The sequence below is a fragment of the Carcharodon carcharias genome, chromosome 1 (assembly GCF_017639515.1).
Source record: "Carcharodon carcharias isolate sCarCar2 chromosome 1, sCarCar2.pri, whole genome shotgun sequence".
Taxonomy (NCBI): Eukaryota; Metazoa; Chordata; class Chondrichthyes; order Lamniformes; family Lamnidae; genus Carcharodon; species Carcharodon carcharias.
The window spans coordinates 95,211,490-95,234,114 of NC_054467.1; the positions used below are offsets into that span (position 1 = coordinate 95,211,490).

The 22,625-nt window shown below is 40.1% G+C and overlaps 1 protein-coding gene across 6 annotated transcripts in view; it reads right to left on the reverse strand.

Moving 5' to 3' along the window:
* The window catches only part of prdm5 (PR domain containing 5), a 350,538-nt gene that overhangs the window by 220,159 nt on the left and 107,754 nt on the right, over nucleotides 1–22,625 (reverse strand). For 3 of the 6 annotated variants that reach the window (XM_041196880.1, XM_041196715.1, XM_041197157.1), the window contains exons 9-11: nucleotides 12,383–12,545; nucleotides 11,853–12,010; nucleotides 11,566–11,595 (exon numbers count right to left, since the gene is read on the reverse strand). In XM_041196880.1, coding sequence (XP_041052814.1) covers nucleotides 11,566–11,595; nucleotides 11,853–12,010; nucleotides 12,383–12,545 — 351 coding nt within the window. The remainder of the gene's footprint in view (nucleotides 1–11,565; nucleotides 11,596–11,852; nucleotides 12,011–12,382; nucleotides 12,546–22,625) is intronic. The other 3 variants (XM_041196967.1, XM_041197058.1, XM_041196799.1) reach the window with 3 other exon arrangements.

The following is a 22,625-nucleotide window of genomic DNA, read 5'->3' on the forward strand; positions in this document are numbered from 1 at the left end:
AAGATCAAAGTTGAAGTCATGAGAGTCAAGAGTATCAAAAGGGGTTAAAGATGATAGAAGGAAGGTCAAGGACGATGGATGGCATGTCAAGGTTAATGGGGGACGTGGGGCAGCTCCAGTACGCTGGGGGGTTGACCAATAGTGACCGATTGAGGATGAACGATAGTTGGACAAGGATGATGGAAGCTGGGTCAAGGGTCACCGAAGGCAATGCAGGGCAAGGGCAATGGAGCGCCATGCCATACAGGCCTGTGAACCTTCATTACATCCAGATTCTAGCCAGAACAAGGCCCTGCAAGATTGCTTGATCACCTCATCAAATGTCGCTGTTTAAGTGCCAGCAGATCTACAGATTACAAACTCCTCACAAACAGCGATACTGATGCTGCTGGGTGGCAAGGATTGGGTGCCGGTCAGATATCACACCTGGACCTTTGAATTCATGAGGTAACGGTGGGGCTGAAGACTTCCTGCCATCCCTGCTGCACAACTGGGACATCTAATTGGCTGGCTGCCATATGATTGGCGTGGCCTACTTCTCCACCTCTGAGCAGAAATGCTGTGCACTTCTGGTCCTAGTGTTAAGACCCTCAACATGAGAAAAATCCATCCGTTCTTCCCGCTCTTCTCCCACATCCTCACCCTGTAGAACGTCACCACTGATTATTGCAAGGTTTATGGAGTTAGAGAGAGAGAGAGAGGGAGGGAGAGATCTCCACTTAATAGCCTTTGATTTTTCCCAAAAAATTATGTAAGAAGCGAAGCCTTAAACTATATTTCCCATTATTGAATTATTAAGGATTTTGAGAATAGTCCATGGAAAAACAAGCCTTGAAGTCCCTCTAATATTAATGTAAAACTGTTGAACTTGTCAATCAGATATAAAGTTTGACTGCAGCAGTTGGTTGCCTACCGAGAGCTTGTGAGCTACTAACTGGTTAACTGACAACCTTAAAAGGGAAAACAAATCTGAAAACACTGAATTCTTGTATTCAGCAATTGAAAATGGATTATTTGAAAAAAAATTGTTTAGGGAAATAATTTTTTATTAAACAATTATTTGATTTGCTGGCTGTATGTATTTATCTGTCTGTACTACCTTTGCCCAGATAATCTTTGAGCTTGCCACTGCGTTTCTTTCTCAGATATGGAGGGTGAGGATGATCACAGGAGTCAAACGTACAATGTATGTGATTGTAAAGGATAACATGTACCTTTTTCCTTGGAATAGAAATCCTCCAAGCCTACAAGGTATTCCTCCAAGGAAGAGGGCTAAAACAGGTGAATCTTATCACTACTGCACATTATTCATCATCTGTAGACCCAGTCCTGGCTTTTTTACAGAGCACTTGAAATTAGTTCAATTTGGACACAACAGTCATTTCTCGATCCCACTGCAAATTGCTCACATTGATTAGCTGTCATTTTGACTACATTCACATCAACTTAAATTAAGTTTATTTTACATTACAGAGAAACATATTTGCTGGTGGCAATAGAAACAAGGGTGAAATGAGGAAAAATTTCTTTAAGCAGTGAGTGGTTAGGATCTGGAATGCACTGCCTGAAAGTATGCTAAAGGTAGGTTCAGCCAGGGCTTTCAGTAGAGAATTGGATCATTACCTTAAGAGGAAAGGTTTGCACAACTGTGGGGGAAAAAGGCAGGAGATTGGTATTAAGTACACTGCTCTTGCAGAGAGCCAGTTACTGTGCTGTAACTATTCTATGATTAAACCTGGATGTAATGGATGGTGCCTGAAAATCTAACAGGAGAATCTGATGCCCAAAAAGTTTTACAGGATAGCTTCATTGTAGTCATCACTGATCCAAATATTTTGATTTAATCCATGCTAAGAAACTGGGGTACAAAATACCACCACTCTTACTCTCATCCCATGTAGCCAAAATCCTATTTAAATTCAATAGTGATCCTTACTAACAACTATGGCTACTTTTGAGTGTCAACCATCATTATAAATCACTTAGATTGCTGTGACATGAACAGATTGTATTAATTACTGCATTACACTCCATCTCATTTCCCAATTATCCTGCTGAATTCTAAATTTAAAAAACACCAAGGTCAGGGTTTTACGATCCCTCCCACCCGGCGGGATAATATGGTCCCGCCAAACTGAATGGAGATTTAAATGGCTCGCCGCATCCGCCAGTGGGGTGGGTGTGGGGGTGTGGGGAGACATGCCACTGTGAGGCCTTAAAATCCTGGCCTAATATTTAGGAAAGAGAAAATATGTCATTTCACTTTAAATATTCCTGGCACAACAGTGAAATATCTGGTGGTTCACTAACTTCCTTCCTGTATTTAATCGGTATGTTGATTATAATGATGGCAAACACCAAGGCTCAATTCAGAATCCACTTGGATGGAAACACTTCAGGTTCCTTTGTGAAAACCTAAATATGCGTCAAGTGAAATTATGTATTAAAGAGGATTGGCATAAACAAATTAGTCATTTATTGTAATGCTGTTTGTGGTACCTGGCTGCACACAAGTTTGATGCCACATTTGCCTACAAAACAGTGACTACAGTTCAAAACCAAACCATTGGCTGTGAAGTGATTTTTGGGTGGTCCAAAGCGCATAAAAGGCATTATATAATACAAGTTTTTTTTCAGTGATTCATTTGTAAACACTGTCAAAGTGAAGTATATTTTAATTTTACCAATATGCATTTCCAAAGTGATTAAATAAAAAAAAGTAAATCCTTTGCAAACAAAAATATAAAACAGCAGGAATGTGCACAAGATCAGGTATAGATTTTACTTCAGGCCAGCTATTAATTTCTACCTTACTGCCTGTAATAATCAAAATTTCACCATAAGACTGAACATCTTAAAGGTGGGCACCATTTTGAGATTACCGATGATAAGGAGGAGGAGAGGTGCGCAATCCTTCTGTCCACGTGTGGGAGTAAGACATATGGATTAATTAGAAATCTGTTGGTGCCCAGTGCTCCAGACTCAAAGTTTTGATGACTTAGTGAACCTCAAAGAATCATAACCAGCCCAAGCCATCGATGATCATGCAATGGTTTAAATTTAACTCAAGAAACAGGGCTGCGGGGGAGACAGTTGTTTGTTATGTGGTAAGTCTGAAGCAATTAACTGAATATTGAGAGTTTGGTACATCTATAAACGATATGCTTAGAGATCGTTTGGTGTGCAGTATAAACGAAAATGCAGTTCAGAAGAAATTACTGGCTGAAACAATTTTAGATTTGCAGAAGGCATTGGAAATGGCTCTTGCAATGGAAGGTGCGATGCGAGACTCAGACACTTTACGAGCAGTGCAAAATGGCACCGTCCTCCACGTTGGGTGGGGAGCCTCAACCAAAAAGACCACGAAAGTGCAGAACTTTATTCAGAAGCGGGAAGCCACTACTGCTAGCAAACAAATTAAAAGGGATAACTTAGCAGCAAAAATATGACATAATAGTAGCAGAGATGGAAGGAGACAACCTTGTAACGAACCACGGTTGAAAAAGATCGAATGTTTCTTCTGCCATCTCATGAGAGATTGTAAAGATAGAATCAGGCAGGCTTTCAGACAAAAGCAAAAACCCAATGAGATAAACAGTACTGAAAAGCCTAAAGTATAAGATTTTGGTATCTATTTGTTATAGAATTTAAAGGTAGGAAGCACAGAGCCTATGTAGGCAGGGGAGTGAATGAGAAGCCAATCAGAATGGAGGTGGATACTGGTGCAGCCACTACGGTGCTTGGTGAGGATACTTTTAAATACCTGAATTATGGAGAACATAAGCCAAATTTAGAAGGAACTGATAACAAATTAAACTTACACAGGAGAAGACATACAAGTCAAGGGTTTATGTAAAGTCACAGTACACTACGGAGCTCAAATAGTGAGATTACCCTTGATAGTAGTAGCAGGCAGGGGACCTAGTCCTCTTGGACAAAACTGGCTGAAAGAAATTAAATTGGAATGGACGGAAATCTTTCAACTGAAAACTAATGGGCTTTTAGAGTTACTACAGAAATATGCCTCAGTTTTAAAGGAAGAACTTGGAAAAATTGAGGGGCTACAAGCAAAATTTCATGCAGATCCAGAGGCAACATCAAGATTCATGAAGGCAAGACCAGTAGCTTATGCAATGTTGGATAAGGTAGACGCCGAACTGGACAGATTAGAAAAACTGGGAGTGATACAACCAGTGCAATTTTCAGAGTGGGCAGATCCAATTGTACCTGTTCTCAAACCTGACCGAAGCATTCGAATATGTGGGGCCTACAAATTAAGAGTCAATAAAGTGACAAAATTGGATAGACACCCCATGGCCTAAAATAGAAGATCTATACGCTAAATTGGCAGGTGGAACAGCTTACACAAAGTTAGATATGAGTCATGCCTAACAACAATTGGAATTAGAGAAGGCATCCCAGAAGTTTGTCATCATAAACACACACAAGGGATATGCCAATACCTTTTGGCATATCTTCTGCTTGTGTCATATTCCAAAGAACCATGGAAAGTTTACTACAGGGACTGCTCCATATTTATTTGGATGATGCCCTCGTGACTGGACTCACTGAAAAGGAAAATTTGATGAATTCTGAAATGTTTTTCGCAGTTGGGAGTGAGATTGAAAAAGGAAAAGTACACATTCCAAGCGAAAGAGGTAACTTACCTAAGTCACAAGGTAGATTCACAAAGCCAACAACCAGTTGGAGAAAAAGTGAAAGCCATTAAAGAAGCCCCAGAGCCATAGAATACATTCGAACTGAAATCATTCTTGGGGATGCTCAATTACTATGGACGCTTCTTGCCTAATTTGTCGATAGAACTGGTACCACTGTATTACCTGCTCAAGATAAACCAGAGATGGTCGTGGCAAACACCACAAGAAGCAGCGTTCACAGAAGTGAAACAATTGTTACAATCATCTACACTTCTAGTATATTTTTACTTAAAAAAAGAGTTGATATTAACGTGTGAATGGGAGCAGTGCTTTCCCATCGAATGGATGATGGATCAAAACGAACTATAGGATTTGTGTCACGAACACAGTACTGCAGAGAAAAAGTACTCTCAAATTGAGAAAGAAGGCCTGGTAATCATTTTCAGTGTTAAGAAGCTTCATCAATATGTACAGGGTCATCATTTTATTACCATAACGGACCACAAGCCATTATTAGGTCTATTTGGGGAAGACAAGGCTATGTCCCCTCTTGCCTCAGCAAGAGTACAAAGATGGGCATTGATCTTGGCAGTGTAAGAGTACACTTTTATTCATAGACCTAGAAGTCAAATTGTAAACGCAAATTAGCTCAGTCATTTGTCCTTGCAAGTAAAAGAGGATATTCCAATTCCTCAGGGATTTGTTTTGTTACTGAACTTCCTGGACTCATCACCGATATGTGCTGGACAAATTAAAGATCGGACAAGCCGATACCCAGTCATATACAAAGTGAGAAATCATGTTCTTCATGGTTAGTCACAAAAATAAGAATCTGATTAAATGAAACCGTATTTCAAATACGAGACAACAAGCCAAGAAGGTATTTTATTGTGGGGAGCTCGAGTGATTATTTCTCTGAAAGGACAAAAGCCATTGTTATCTGAACTTCACAGTGCACATCCCTGAATTTCCAAAAATGAAGGCAATAGCACGTGGCTATATGTGGTGGCCAGGAATGGATGGAGAAATAGAAAACTTAGTGAGATGTTGCATGCAGCATCAGCAAGTACAAAAATTACCTGCAACGGCCCCGTTATACCCATGGGAGTAGCCAGTAAGGCCATGGGTACGAGTACACATCGACTATGTGGGACCTTTTATGGGAACAATGTTTCTACTTATCATAGATTCTCATTCAAAATGGATGGACATATACGAAGTGAAGTCACCCATATCTTCCGCTACAACAGACAAGCTACTACAAAGTTTCGCAATTAATAGACTACCTGAAGTGCTAGTATCAGACAATGGAACAGTATTCATGAGTGCTGAATTTAGCCAATTTACAAGCCTCAACGGTATTGTTCATATGAAAACATCTCCATACCACCCTTCTTCAAATGGACTTGCCGAGAGAGCAGTTCAGACATTCAAACCAGGTATGAAGAAATCGTCTCGAGATTCGATGGCAACTAAATTAGCACGTTTTCTTTTCCATTACAGACATTCCATTACAATGGACGCATCATTCGACAACAGGTGTCACACCTGCGGAATTGCTGATGAAGCGTCATCTCCTATCGAGACTGAACACAGTTATGCCAAACTTGGCGGCGGGGGGTAAAGGTAGGAAGAAGGCAGCAAAGTCAGAAAATGGGGCATGACTGTCACAGTCAGGAAAGAACACTTAATGTAGGAGAGAAAGTAGAGAAGGGCCCACTGGTGTTCAGTGAACTAAGGGCAGTAATGGGACCTCTTTCCTGTCACGTGAAAGCCGAAGATCAAGTAATGAAGGAGACATGTGGATCACATAAGAGGAGAAACCAAATACCCAGAAATCATTCCACCAGTGTTCAAGACTGAATCGACATCTCCTGTTGAAAGAACTCAACCAAGTACAAATGTGTTTGCAGAGCCAACTGTACCTGAAAGAGTCAAAAAAACAGATTTACAAGTACCTACAGAAGAGCCAGATGCTCAGACGACTGGTTCCAAATCAAACTTCAGAAGCTGTAGAGCTGAGATGTTCTACCCCCAGAGATACTGACTTAGTAAATAATTGATCTGTGTAAATAACTTGAGATGTAATATACCTTTAATATAAGGTCACATGATCTTAATAACCAATAGCAGAGTAGCACTGGCTACCTTTGTGAGAGGGTCTTGAGTTAGACACTGAAGAGTGAAGGCAGAGTTTGGAGTTGTGAGTGCACAAGTGTAGCTGCTGAGTTTAGTTTGTAAATAAACAGCATGTGTTTATTCTAAAAATGATCTACTGATATTCTTTGTCTCTGTACCAACTCAGTCACCCCGAAACAAGCGTGCAACCCAGATCCTTTAGTCCCAATGAACCAAGGGGACTGGATCCAACACTGTCTTCACAGTAGGAGACACAAAAATCATACCAGAAATAGTGAGAAATCAAGGGTTAAATGTAAGTGAGGAACTTAAAGCAATTAATATTAGTAAAGAGAAAGCACTGGTGAAACAGACTAAAAGCCTTTGGACCTGAAGGCCTACATTGCAGGGTTTTAAAAGAAGTGCAGAGATATTAGTTGCATTCATTTTGAGCTTCCCAAATACCCTAGATTCTAGAAAAGAATCCAGTAGACTGGAAATGTAACCCTGGTGTTCAAGAAAGGAGAGAGAAAAAACAGGAAACTACAGGCCAGCTAGCCCAACATCAGTAGTAGGGAAAATTCCAGAATCCATTAGAGGCACAATGACAGAGCACTTAAAAAAATCATAAAATAAGACAGACATAACACATTTTAATGAGAAGGAAATAGCGTTTGATAAGCCTATTAGAGTTTTCTTCTGAGGGTATAGGGCGGTAGAGAAGAGGGAACCAATGGGCATAAAGTACCACAGGAGATTATTACACAAGATGAGGAGCCCACCTGGGCTCTTTTTGTGCCCGCCAACCTTAAGGTTGGACAGACAGCTCAGGTAATTGCTTAAGTGACTTTTTAAATGGCGTTAATAGGCCTTTGGCAGTTCGGTGGGCGCACAGCCAACTCTAAATGAAAATCTAAATGACACGCGGTAATGTCGTGATGCATGCCCAACATAATCCCGCGTTATGTTACGCCTCAGCGAGCAGGTCCCGCCCCTGCTCGCCAAGCCGAAGATTCTGCCCACAGTGTCCAACATTAGATATGATTCTGCGATTGGACAACATTTGCTAAATAATCCTCAATGTGTTAAGAATTACGCTGACAACCAACTTAAGATCGTCAGTCAGGCTAGCAGTCTGGCGCATTTGCGTATACTGGAAGCTACATACATTAATACACAGGGCCCTGTTCTTGGCAGACAGAAAGAATATGTACATACATTGCACCTGTCTCAGCTAAACAAAATAACTAACAGCTTTGGCCGACCCATTCCTCAGGGCAATGCCTTGACCAATCAGGGTCAAGCTACCTGGTTTAAATTTCAAACAATGCTTGGCAGTTAACTGTCAGTCACCATCAATGGTGCATTCGCCATGGCAACGCTACTTGCCAACCAATCAGCACCCTTTTCACATACAGTATAAACTGTTGTGTTCCCATTATATTGGTATTCTTGAGAATGATCTGACAAATGCAAGACAAAAAGCTTAGACATGTCTTTTTTCAGCAATAATCACCCTTTAGAAAACATTTCATTCTCTAAACTTCCATTATCTAATTTTGGACTGAGCAAAATATGGCAACTCCAACCAGCAGCACCCCAACATATTTTAGCATCGCAGAACCAAGTCACCCTTTTACACAGAAGCTTTCTGCCCCCTGTGCAAGAACTATCCATCTGCAGAACTCAAGGAGATGTATATTTCCCAGGGGCGTAAACGAGCAAGACAGCCATTATACGGTGTGCTAGAATCAGGAACACAAACAACAGACCCAAAATTTCCAACTAGCTTAAGCTTCAGAATAAAAGGTCAGAAGTTGGTCTGAGAAAATACAAAATGCTGGATTTTCCAACATTTAGACAGACATCAGATCTGCACACACAAATATCTGCTGCTGAACCAAATGCATAGCAAGCAGGCCCTGGCAATCAAGGTGGAGGTGGGAGAGGGGGTTGAATTCTCAGTGGACAGGCAATACCATTGCTGCAAGGCAGCCACTGCCATCAGGGAGCCCTTCCTTGGGTCATAGAGTGCCCAAAGATTCCCCTTCTGTCCCCCGAAGCCCACTGGAAGGCCGCCACGTCCCAATGTGCGGTTGTCCTACTCACCTGCAGGTCCATCCTGACATAGACAAAATGCCCACAGAGGCAAGCAGGGTACCTGAATCAGCCACTCAAGTTGCTCAATTGGGCTCCAGGTGAGTGGCTCATTGTTGTGGTCACTTTGACAAATGGACCACAGGAGTCTCAGGTACAGGTCACGATCGTTTATTCGAACAATTGCAAGGGGAGAACCATCTCAATGCAGCTTGAGATAGCACTCTGCTAAACCACAAGTATTCAACATATTTATACATTATTGGTCAGGTATAAGAACAGTTTCCAGATTCCAATCTCATCAACATATAGGCTTACATTAAACAGACATCTCTGGTAACAAATGCATGCACCTTTTGTCCCTATTTGTTTTCACCCAGGCAGAGACCTTCCCTCCTACCTAATCTAGGACCATCTGTTCTTCCCCTATCTGTTGAAGAGCACATTTAATCTTAGTTGTTATTGCCATCCTCTGACTACAGTCCGGCTCCAAGGCCTTTCTGTTGTTTGCAGACCCCTAAGGCTGTTAAAGGTTCATCTGGTAAACTTTAACTGCCAATGTGCTTGGAGATTTTAAGTAATTCATTCCCTTTCAATAAGTTCTTACTGTACCCCTATATTACCCCCTAACATTCATCTACCATCCTTCCTGCCACTAGCAAAACAGCATGGCAGAGGAACATCAGGCACACCACCTGATGCCTTTCCATGCTTTTGCCAGTTTTCCCACCTCCCAGAATTTGTGCCATACAAGAACAACTATTTTGACCACACCCCTCTCCCTTAATGTTCTGAGATGGGTCCTTCTAACTTGGACTCTAGGGCCAGGATTTTACCATCAGCAAGCAGGGGTGGGGCCCGCTCGCTGACGCATAAAATGACGCAGGATGACGTCGGGCAGAACCCCCGACATCACCCCCCACCCCCGCCATTTAAATTTTCAGGAAGGTGGGGTCGCAGCAAAATCAGCTGCGGGCCCGCCGACCTGTCAATGGCCAGTTGAGGCAATGACAGGATCAATCAAGCAATTAAAGAACCTGCCCGTCCAACCTTAAGGTTGGCGGGTCGGCCAGGAGCACCGGTGGCAACTAGAAAAAACATGAAACCTCATCCAGTGGCAGGATGAGGTTTTGTATAGGGTTTTAAAAATTGTAATAAAGACTTTATGGAAGTTATGAACATATCACATGAGGAGACATGTAAGGGATTTTTTTTTTCTGTTTTTAATATTTTTAAAAGTCAAGGCGATCTCCCTGAGGCTGCACTTAGCCTCAGGGAGATGAGTGTGCTCTTTCGTGCGCATGCACAAAAGAGCGCACTGTCGATTTTAGGACATCCCGCTGCCCACACAGGGAGTGTATAGCGCTCCCCTGTGGACGTCACGCTGGGCGGGCCTTAATTGGCCCACCCACGTAAAATGGCGGTGTGACCCTTGATTGGGTCAGCTCTGCCCGCCTGACAAATGGAAAATTCAACCCTAGGTGTGGAACTAGGTTCTTAGACAGACTGTAGACACATTCTGCTTAACATTTGTTAATTAGTACTACATCGAAACAAGTTAGAGTAGGCGCCTTTCTCCTGGGCATGATTCCAACCTCCATTTCACGGTCTAACACATGACTGACTTATGTCAGTAGTACATCATCATCTACATCATATATTCACATATCCTATCTGTTAACCCTTTTCTACTATACTTAGAATCATTACATTAATCCTCATAACAATCTAAAGGGCAAAATGTAACAGATGCTGAAAATCTAAAACAGAAACAGAAAAGCTGAAAATACTCAGCCAGTCAGGCAGCATCTGTAGGGGGAAAACCAGGCTTGTAACCTTTTGTCCAAAAAGGAAAAATATTAGGGATATAACAGGTTTTAAGTATAGAGGTAGAGGGGAGGAAAGCAAAAAGGAAGGATTGTGATAGGCTAGTTGGCAGGAGTGATTTAAATGACAAAAGGGATGATAGGACAAAGCAAAAAGGGCAATAATGGGACAAATAAAGAAATAAAGAGAAGTCTAGAGGAACCGCAAATGGCAACAGCAGGATCATGACCGGCACCCTGCTGGCCAGAAAAATGCTGTCCTCATAAGAATTTATTGGTTATACTTCGCAAGATTAAGGAGAAGTGCATCTAAACTAGCTGACATAATATTTCATCCATCAAGATAGAGAAAGTCACAGACAAATAGCACAAACAGGAAATAATGATGTTCAGCCAAATAATTCAACCAACAGAAGAAATGCAGAGATTGACCAAATATTTCAGGCTATTTTTTAATTCAAAACTCCAAGTACTAATGCCAGAAAGCTCTTCCATAATATTCTTAGAGTGAACAAAATATTTGCGCTATTTATATAACATAATAACATCCATGATCCAAAATGGACTTGCATATCCAGTCAAACACTTGAATCTTTGCCATTGTTTTGCGTTTCAATTGGACAACATACTGCTTGGCCAATGTTACACATTTAACATTGTAGCAGTGGCAAGGACACCTGACTCTGTTATATACAGAACTGAAATTGGTAGGTTACAAGGAAGAAACACAACTGAGAAGTTTGGAAAACATCTTAAATTCATAGCAACAACTAAATGGATTTGACATTTCATCCATATATATATATATTTTTTTACAAATTTAAAAATAAAAAAATTGTTCAACTGGGAAATTACTAATGACTTACCGATATGCAGAGCTTCCCCAGGTCCTTGTGCTGTGGAAAGGGTGATGTCAGTGAGTGCAGATTACAAACATTGTGATGTAAGCAAGTGCAAATTTATCAATCACGATTGGTAGTAGGGCATTACAAGGTTATTTTTTGCAGCCAGCTGCAGGGTTAATCACAAATTTGTGTGAATTTTTAAAAATGTATATATATATTATATATATATATACACACATACACACACATATACACACACAAATATATTCACATATGTATATATGTATATATACTGAATTCATATTTACCTTTTTGTGGTTCTTGTACACATTTCTGTGAGCAAATCCTTTTCCACAAAGTTTGCATTTGTAGGGTTTGTCCTCACTATGGATAATTTTATGTGCAGTCACTTGATCTAGCCGTTTGAAAGATTTACTGCAGACCTCACAGGTGTAAGGGCGTTTCTCTGTGAAGAACGAGCAGCAAATATTAAACTGTCAGTTTCTGAAGAAGGAAAGATGAAAGAAAGACTTTATCCACTGAGGGAATCTTGCAATTAAGTCAATACAATTAAGATTAAACCAATTAGACAGACAGCTGCATGCCTTTTGAATTACGTGCATCAAATTGCTTTTTTGTAGGACAAGCTTTGGTATATCTCCTGCAATTTGCACATCTTAAACCATCTCTTCCAAACACCAAACTCCATTTAATTAGCTTCAGTCAAAAGAGAACAACTTCAAAGAAAAACTTCACACCATGAACATAAATCGGCTCTTTTTCAGATTAAAGACGGTTAAGCAGCTATGACAAATTTTATTTTGTGTTACTTAATTACCAGGAAAGCAGGTCACAAGGCAGGCCCCAGAAAGTGAAACTTCAGCTATCTGTTTTTCTGTCAGCAGGTTGGAATTACCTGAATGGGTAATCATATGGCGCTTCAACTGATTTGCAGATATGAATTTTTTGTCGCACTCCTGGCAATTGAAGACCTCGTGAATCTTTAAATTTAAAGATAAACAGTGATTATTACATGCAAGGAAAATTCAAAGAAGATATCAGATCAAAGACACAAATCTTCTGAGATTGCTTTGAGCGAGATTAATGACTTCTCTGCCTCAAGCCAAGTTAACATTTACAATTGCACTGTAATTGCCTTCCTAATAATCTTGAGACATTATAGTTATGAAAATAAAACCAGACATTTAAAAAAATAAAAGTACAAGATTAGAACTCCATATGGGAGGAGGGACATCAATTGTGTATAAAGGATTTTATGAGAAGTATAATTCAACAATATTAATTGAGAAAATTAGGTTAGAAATATTGAAGTTAAACTGATTGCAGAAGATTTGTTGACCTGAAAGTTCAGATTTGTCTTTTAACCTGAAGTTGTGATAGTTATTACTTTATTCTGTGTCTCATTTATTATTTTATTCTGTAGCCCATCATGCCCTGGTTTTTGTTGGAATTAATTTATGATACTGACTGCCTTATGAAGCTAGAATTGTTTAATAATCCTGGCATAAAAGCTCCTTTCATATATTTTCATCCATTAACGTTTTACTGTTCTGCACATTTGTCACCATAATACTGAAGTAAACAAAAATTTAAGACATATTTAATATCCATGAATGCCAATGAACTATCCAAAACTGCATTGCTTACAATGTTTTACTTTGAACTGTTTTCATATGGGCAAAAGCATTTTGTGCTTTTAGAAAGGGAGTAGAGCACAATAGTACTGACATTGTGACAATTTTTTAAAAAAGAATTCTGTGCCATTTTGGGTAGCACATTATGGAATGCACATGAAAACAAGAAGAAACATACAGCGCTGTTCACAAATGTTTGAAACTATAATTAAGATGGATAACTTGAGATAGTGGGATTATTCCCACCGGAGCAGAGAAAGGTGAAGCAGAAAAACGGTGGAAGTTTTAAATTTTGAGTTTTGATTGAATGACCAGGAGAAGATAATTTTCTCTGGTTGTGGAATCAGTGGCCAGGGGTCATCAATTTAATATTGCCGATATGAGAGAGGGAGGTAAGGAGAAATTTTGTTGCTCGGTAGGTTGTTGAAGCATGAAATACTTTGCTACAGGAAGCGTTAGAGGAAGAGGCCATTGTGCCTTTTTAGGGAGAACTAGATAAACTGAGAAAGGTACAGGAGTATGCTTAGAGCAAAAAGAGAACATACTACGACTGAAAAATGTGGTTCTCTAAATTTCTGCTTGAAAATTTTATTTCACTGTTTCTGTAACTGATAAAATTATGAATATTTACAACATTTGTACTAATTTTGAACTAATACTAAGCTAAAAGCAAAAGTTAATGAAAATGTCAAAGCTATAACTAAATTCCACTAAGTTATAAACATTTTACAGTACTTTAAATAATAACTAATTGCTATTTTAGCCATTATATTAAATCATTGATGGCCAGCAGTATTTTTAATCAGGCCATATCTCAAGCAATTTTTCATTAAATCCATAAATTGTACCATGGGCTATGGACAAGAACAACTTTACAAGGTTCATACAGTTCTAACATATTATACATTATAGATTTACACAAGTGCCTCATGTATAGAAACTTTACGGGTGAATGAGCAAATCTTCCATTAATATTTTGAACTTATAACATTTCATACTCCATGGACATAGGATTTATTACATCAAGCCCAGAAAATGAACTGTCATTCAATTTAATGAGGCTCTTCACATCTCAAATAAAGGAGTTAATATAGGCAATTATTTCATGTGCAGCAAATCCAATACTAGAGTAGTGTACATTCAACTCATGAAACACAGCTACAAAACACAGCTTCTGAAACTATTATAACATATCTGTCATATACAAATGCCGATATACAAGTAGTAACATCAAATACAATTTCAAGAGGAGCAGCACTCAAATCTTCCTACTGCAACCAACGATTTGAATGGGACAGACTAAGAGTTGCAGCTACACTTTTGCAGCCATCTGCAGCTTGCCTAAGCCTCTAACATCATGTGGTAATTAAAACACAACAGAGGGAGGCAAGACCACTTTGGTGTCAGAATAAATATCTAAATCCTCAAATATGAACCTATATAATATAAATAAAATCTGTAGAATCGAAATGGCTATCTTATACTTTTGCACTTTTTAAGTGGTCCATATTATTGTGTATGAAACAAATCAGAAAAGGTACTGGAAGATATGCCTTTAATAAATGAGACAACACCAGCAGTTACCAGAAAAATCTAATGCCACCTTTTTTTTTATTAAGCCTAAGCAACAGTTATACTCTCAAATACTTATTACTGAGGCAATAGCATTTCAAATTAAGATTACTGTTTTATATAATGTTTTGTGTGAGAAATTTCAGCTATGTCATTCAGCCAGCCCATGAAAAGGCTTGCAGTTTTCTAAAGCAACCTGTAAAAGGCTGAAAGTTGTCAAATGCCAAGATAATTTCAATACCTTTTGTTGAGTGGACCACTTACTTATATTATAATGTAAAAGGGCAAAGAGCTCATTGACGTTTTTTTCACCAAGATGGAGTCCATCTAACATGCTGCCTCTTCCTATTGCTTATCAAGTCAAACATCCCAGCAGCCTTAACTTCTATTCCATATCCCCCTCCACAGATTTTAGAAAATGTCAGTTTCAGAATAGCTGAGGGAGACAGAGTGGGAAACCAATCATCATTGCTCCGGGGCATCACCCCGGCCCATAAGAGGATTTAGTGGGGAAAAGGGGGGCTGTGCCCTTGGGCTGCACAGGTGGCAGGTAAAGTGGTCACTCAGAACTGAGGCTTTGAATGGGGTCAGCACTCCACTGGCATCACAGGGACAGAAGAGGATGGGGCATGGTGCCAAGAAAACTGGGCACTACCTGTTCAGAAGGAAGGCTCCAGCTGGAATGGGAACATAATTGTTGGATTTTGGGCCCTCTGAAGTTGAGTGGCATCATTCTTCGGAGGAAGGCAACAGAGGCACACTCACTCAACAAACATGCAAAAAAGCAGACAAGTTAAATCTACCTCCATGATGCCATTTAGTAGGTTTCCCACCCTATGACCACCAGCATCACTTAATGCTGCCTCCCACACTGCCTCCCCTACAACTAACTGATTAAGGTCCCTATCTGAGAGGTCTCAGCCCTGCCTATCACTCCCCCACTTACCCTGCTCTACTGTGCACTCACAAGACACTTCTTGGCCCACAAGCAACTCTGTGGGAAATGTTCAAGTAATACAGATAAAGTGTCTCAAAACCGGCAACCTCGGTACTGAGTCCATGCCAGATTTCGGATCTTGCCGGTTTTCTGAAAAAGGTCCTGAAGCATTTCACAGTAACTGTAGTGTAATTAGAAAAAGATTGACAGCGATCAAGTCCAAGTCTAAGGCACCTACACTGAAGTTGGATAGTGCTTTGATAAGGCCACAACTTAAAAACTGTGCTCACTTCGGATCATTGGAGCACTAGAGAAACACTCGAGATGGAAGCTGTGCAGAGAAGTGCAACTCACTGGACTTTTCCAAGCTGGGTTGGGTGGGGTCAAAGGTCACTCCAGCCACTCAGCGCAGGAAATGACAGGTGTGCGAAGCGGATAACTAGTCAGCACACTACTAATTCCCAAACAAGCTAGTGAGTTTTCTTCACCCATTTAATAGCACTTAAAATTCTTGCATGGCCCGCTTAAAATAATGTCCGGTTTTTGGACATCAAATTTGAGGTATTTTTTAAACATTAACTTCATTAAGGTAAATCTAAATGACATTCAATAAAAAAACTGCAATTCCTTTGTGTACCATCTTATTAGTGTCAGTAGAGTCCAAATAAAATAGATCATGACTGTTCTTCACTAAGAAAAATCCAAATTCAAAGTTGCTTCAAAACTAATTTGATTTAGGTAACCCCTGGGGTGTGTTACTGAGAAGCTAAACACATTTACTGCCAGTATAAGAATTTACTTTCACTAGTCTACAGACAAAAGAAAATTAGCTTGCCTACATGGCAGATTTGTGATCACTCATTTAAAATGGTTCATTTGTGGGCCTTTATGGTGGCCCAAAATTCCAAGACCAGATCAATGTTTAATACCATCATCTAGATTTTCATTATTTGGAACATTTCTTATAATAACTGCACAATAATATTGTGATTGAACAGTAACAGTTAAGCTCAAGTCTGTTTTAAGTCCTTAAGTTTCACTGAAAGATCTTAGGGGAATGCTTACAAAAATGCTTATGGGACATCTGACAGACTGAACTTCACAAACATATCAGGGTAAATCAGGCTAATGGTTTGCATTCTGCAGTTTTCAAATGCACCATTACCTATTTGACTGGCTTCAATTAAAAATACAGTGTTGTGGATTACCACAGGAAAAGAGTGCTTTACCAACAAAACCCTGCACATTGTATCTCAAAGATATCCTATGAAGAATGTGACAATTTGGATGTCAAAAGTTTTGGACAGTGAAAAGGACAGTTTTGAATAAAGGTTCAGTTTTAAATTAAATAGCTTAACCTAAGCTATCTATTGCAGATCAAGTTACACAAACAATGTTTTCACGACATGATTTCATTGGCACATCACACTCTATAATATCTAAATTACCACAGTGGTTCATGAAACAGTAATAACTTTCTTTTCATCTAATGCAGGAGCTGTGGTGAAACTCTCTGCGCATTGTGCCAGCAGGTTCAAGTCCCTGCAAAAAAGAACATTGATCGAAAAGTAAATCTCCTATTACACATGGTCTCTACTGTATAGAGGACCTTTACACATTGGGAAACATATTGACAGTCAAATGGACCAGTGTCTTCTGACTGACAATCTGCAATTTTGCCCAGGAGCTGTCAAGGTTCTGCTCACCATCTTCCTCTACTGGAGATATGCAACAAGTGCAGGTAAAATACAAGGTAAGGGAGAGCACAGCAGGAGAAATGTGGTAATTACTTGTTGAGCATATCTGTTTACAAATTATTGCAATATCCTATTGGTAATGTTTGGTTCTTTATAATATAATTTACGTTGAAGGTTAATAACGTTACATGAACAATTAACCCCTCCCCCTCCTGCGTGTCCCTCCTTCCCACACTCCAACTGTATTGCTAGGTACAAGTGTAGAGCTCGACTAATTGTCAAGGTCTCTGTATGTTTAATGGCCTGGGGCAGAAAATCTGGACATAAAGACTTGGCAGGTATGATGCATTTTGGGATTGCTGCATTTGTATGGCACATAAATGGAAAACAGCATCTTATCAAGTAAGATAAGCCTTTCATTCACAAAGAACATGAAATCATACGACATTCTCTCAGCACCAAGATGAGGATAACTGACCTCAATTGAAAATGCCAAGACCAAAGTCTTGCTACAGGGCAGAAATTGTTTATGTACAGGAATAAGTTGGCCATTGACTGCATTTTCCCCGAGTAGTAATAGACTCACATCTCAGGTGCTGTAGATAATAAGTTGTATTTTTAATAAGCTATTGGTAAATAATGGTTACTGCCTGAATCTGTTGCGACATCAATTTTAAAATGCTGCAACCCTTTGCGTTGCCTTTTTTTATCTATTCTATTCATGAAATGAAATGACAATGCAAATAAGTTTGGATGTTAGCAAAACCATGAGGGGAATTCTAACCTCCCACGACAAGCAGAAGAAAGACAAGATTTAAATTCTGTCATGAGGCTATTGTCCCTTTATTTTTTTGAAAATATGATTTTTCTACTTTCAGCTGAATGGAAAATTTGCAGTTTGAACTGAGACAGAGCAAACTGCTTAAAAATACAAGGCCAGATTACAAGGTGAAAATGAGAAACAAATAAATAACCCTCAGGAAGTGTGAAGGGAGAGGCATTTCCTATAAACCAGACACTCATTGAAACTCTAAGGAATAAACATTAAAAATGCAAAGTACTAGATAATGAAACAATGGCTGCCACAGACACACTCCAAACCTCTTGAAAATACACAATGGGCAGAATTATCCGGTTCCATTGGCAGCGGGCGTGAGCAGACAATATGGTGAGAAGGAAAAAATCAGTTTTACGCCATTGTGAAACCAGTTTGCCATCCTCCACTCCAGCCATGAATAACAGGCTGCATTTCCTGCCACCGCATGTTGGGAACCTATTTTCAATAGTTTAGCACTTCATTATAAGCCCTGCTCATCAGAATCATCCCCCATGCTGGATCATCCAGGCAATCATGCTGATGTGTTTCACAACTGTACACAAGCCACGTGCAGCTGGCAAGCTGCACTTCATTTGGGACTTCAATTTTTTTTTGCCTACCTTGCTTGCATGCAGCACCATGTCACTTTTAGGGGGGCTAACGGCAGGTCTCTACCTGCCAGGCCAGCCATAAGGTGGGGATGGCTTTTCAACAGCTGCAGGGCTAGGGCTTGCTTGGGGAAGGGAAAGAAGTGGCCTTAAGCAAGGGAAGAGGCTGCACGGACAGGGCTGAAATAGGGAAGGGGGTATCCCAGGGTTTGTGTTGGAGAGGGTGGTACATGCTCATCTGTGCAAGTGGCCTCAAGATGGTGAGAGCTGAAGCCAAATGGAGATGTGAAGTTGGGAGAGAGCGAGAGGGCGAGAGAGTGAGAGAGAAAGCAAGAGAGAAAGCGAGAGAGCGAGCGCAAGAGAGAGAGAGCGTGAGAGAGAGCGTGCACGAGAGAGAGCATGCGAGAGCGAGAGAGAGCGAGAGCGCGGGAGAGCGAGAGCGCGGGAGAGCGAGAGCGCGGGAGAGCGAGAGCGCGGGAGAGCGAGAGCGCGGGAGAGCGAGAGCGCGGGAGAGCGAGAGCGCGAGAGCGCGGGAGAGCGAGAGCGCGAGAGCGCGGGAGAGCGAGAGCGCGGGAGAGCGAGAGCGTGGGAGCGTGAGAGAGCGAGAGAGCGAGAGCACGAGAGAGCAAGAGAGAACAAGAGAGGAGTAGGTGGTGTCCCTTGAGCTGGCAGAGAGTGAGATGCCTGTGAAGGTGCGATGGCCTTGTGAGTGGGTGAATTGAGATTGATGAGATGGTTGCCTTACCCTGGCAGCACAGATAGCATCATTTATTTGTTTTTCTGCACTGGATGGCCAACCTTTTCTTGGCAATGACCACCTCTGCCAGTGCTTCACAGCTTAAATAGGCAAATACGTTCTGATTTGGAAAAGGCATATCCTTGTGAAAAAGAAACAAATCTTTGTTGCGACCAACGGAAGATGTTGAATAGAGGGGAGCCAATTCATTCCTTCTCACTCGGTCGTAACAATTCTTAAAAAAGGAAAATCTGATACCTATATGGCATGATTGGCACTTCAGCCATCCAGTGATCTAAGGCTAACCCATAATATCCCTGCGATCTCCCAATGTACCCATCCCAGAAGCTTATCTTATCATCAGATAACATTTGGAGGAAGACAACAGCTTATCCAACAGAACTGTACCATCAGCTTATTAAATTTTCAATCTTCTATTGATACGCCTGAACTCAACATCATTCCAATGGCAAGGTTCATACTTCAGACTAACAAATGGTGCTGTTACGGGGCGGGGAGCGGGATCTCCACTGTCACCAATTGTCATTAGCATCTTTATGGAATTACTCGAACGAGCAGCACTTCATTCAGCTAGTCTTCCAGCTTCGATATGTTGACACTTTTGTCATATGGCAACATGATAGGAGAGAATTTCATAGTTTTCTACAACATCTTAACAATCAGCATTTCAGTATTAATTTTACAATAGAGATGGAGCAACAACTTTCCATGCCATTTCTTGATGTTTTCATTACCAAATCTCACAGTGGTATACTAATACATCAAGCTAATACATGAGCCCACTCACACTGACAGATATATGAATTACTGATCTTTCCATTATCCCTCCACCCTCCAATTGATTTCCAGCACCCTCATTAGAAGAACCTACTCCATCAATGACAAGAAACATCTACAACATGAGCTTCACCATATTAAGTCTACACTTCAACTCAATGGATTCCCTCACACAAGATTAACACATGCCCACCTGTTCCTCATTCCATAACAACTGCTTCCACTAAGACAAGAGTTAGCCTCTCGTACATCAGTTCTACCTTGCACAGATTACAACCTATACTCAAGACAGCAGAAACAGAAGCCCAGCAAAAATCATCTAAGAAGCTCCATTCCATCCTTCATACCCACAAAGACAAGAAACCATTTCACAATAAACAAGGAATTTACAGCATACCCTGCGAATACGGGCTCATCTTCATTGAAGAAACAGGCCGCAACCAGCACATTAAACTTAAGGAACATCAAACCGGCTCCAAGCACAGGGAATGGGACAAGTCATCTATCATCAAACATGCTCGACTTAATAACCACCATATTCAATGGTCCAACTCTCAGCTTATTTCATCCATCACACACTAGTATATAAAATGCGTCTGGAAACCCATGAAGATTTACCAACATCACACCATCCTCAAGACAGCGGCATTCTCAGTGACATCTGGCTATTCTTACTCAAAAAATAGAGCTATTATCTGTTCTACACAGTCAACCAACCAGCAGCAAGAATGTTAATGTGTATTGACCTTATTACAAACATGATACCCTGAACAATCAGCAAAAATATCATGCCCATATTTCCATCTTCCACTGTTCCAGTCTTTCACCTGTTCCAGTTATTCCTCCAGATGATGGGCAGAGTATCCTATCCTGAAATGTTGAGGTAACAACTGCTCTCTTCAAAGCAAATTTTACATGTTGGAATCATAAAATTGTTTTACTCAATATTAGTGAGCTTGTGTTCACCCAAATTGTTTGTAAAGTAGTAAATTTGATTATTACCCTCAGGATGCAAATGATTTAATCAAATCACACTATTGTCCTGCATGGGTTGTTTTTAGTGTACAGTTTCAAAGCTACTAGTATGGAAAAGTTGGTTCAAATATTAGACTTCCTCTAATGATTTGCTGAGTAGCAAAAATAGCTCACGCACCACTCCATGGTTATCACTGAATATGAAATAGTAGGGGTTTATGTAGTGTACTGCTCCAAAGCCTGGATTCAAATGCAATTTAAACCGATGGGATGAATGTCTGCTCTTCCTGCTGGCTCTCATGGTTCTACATGAAATGCATTTAGCGAGCCTTTAACCAGTTCTTCATGCATGCTCCCACTGTGCAAAAAAGCACCAATTGGTAATTTGCCCCAGAGAATGATTTGTGTGAAAAATGAGAGAAAAAATGAAGACGAAGCTTCATGTTGGGCAGAGCAAAGGGAATTTCATTCTACATCTAACCATAACAAATCTGATTTTGAAATTCACTGAATGGCAATAAATGCCCAAAATGGAAACGTTCCATTGCTCAGTGTGAATATTACTCACTCTAGTCAACACAAAATAAATGAATGCATGGGTAGCAGTGCTATAATGTCACAAATCAATTAAATAATAAGCTATATTATCCACATTTCCATACACTTTCCAATAGTGCAAAACCCCATTTACTTGGAACAAAAGTTGCTAGTACTATAGTACTCTAATATAATACATGATGCCATCTCCTTTCAACTCCTAGGCCACCATTATCTCTGTTCTTCTTTGCCTTTGTTGTTTAACAATAATAAAATAAAAAACGTTTATATGATATTAAATAGCTGACTTTGAGGCAGTAGTTCAATCTCTGTGTTTAGATATTCATAAATCACATACGTCATTCTCAAGGATTACTATCTTCAAGTTATTATTAACTTGAAATGATATATCTTGCTGTCGACCATATACTTGTTTTAGTTTAAATTAATATTCTAGATTAATAATCTTCAAACAATGGATATTTAGAAAAGATATTTTATCGGCCTTGAACTGCCTGGCTTAAGTGCAGCAGTAATTTAACTGCTTAGACATCCCAGGCACGGGTTCACTAACATGCGGAACTCCACATGATTCTGCTAGGTGCAGTGCTAATTTAAACAACAATAACCATTTGTGTCTAAGTCTTTCTGTGGCACAGAATATGAAATAAGCCATGCAATATCAATTTATATTGTGGATTACCCGCATTTACTCTACATAAATGAATATAAAGTCAATATAACTCCTA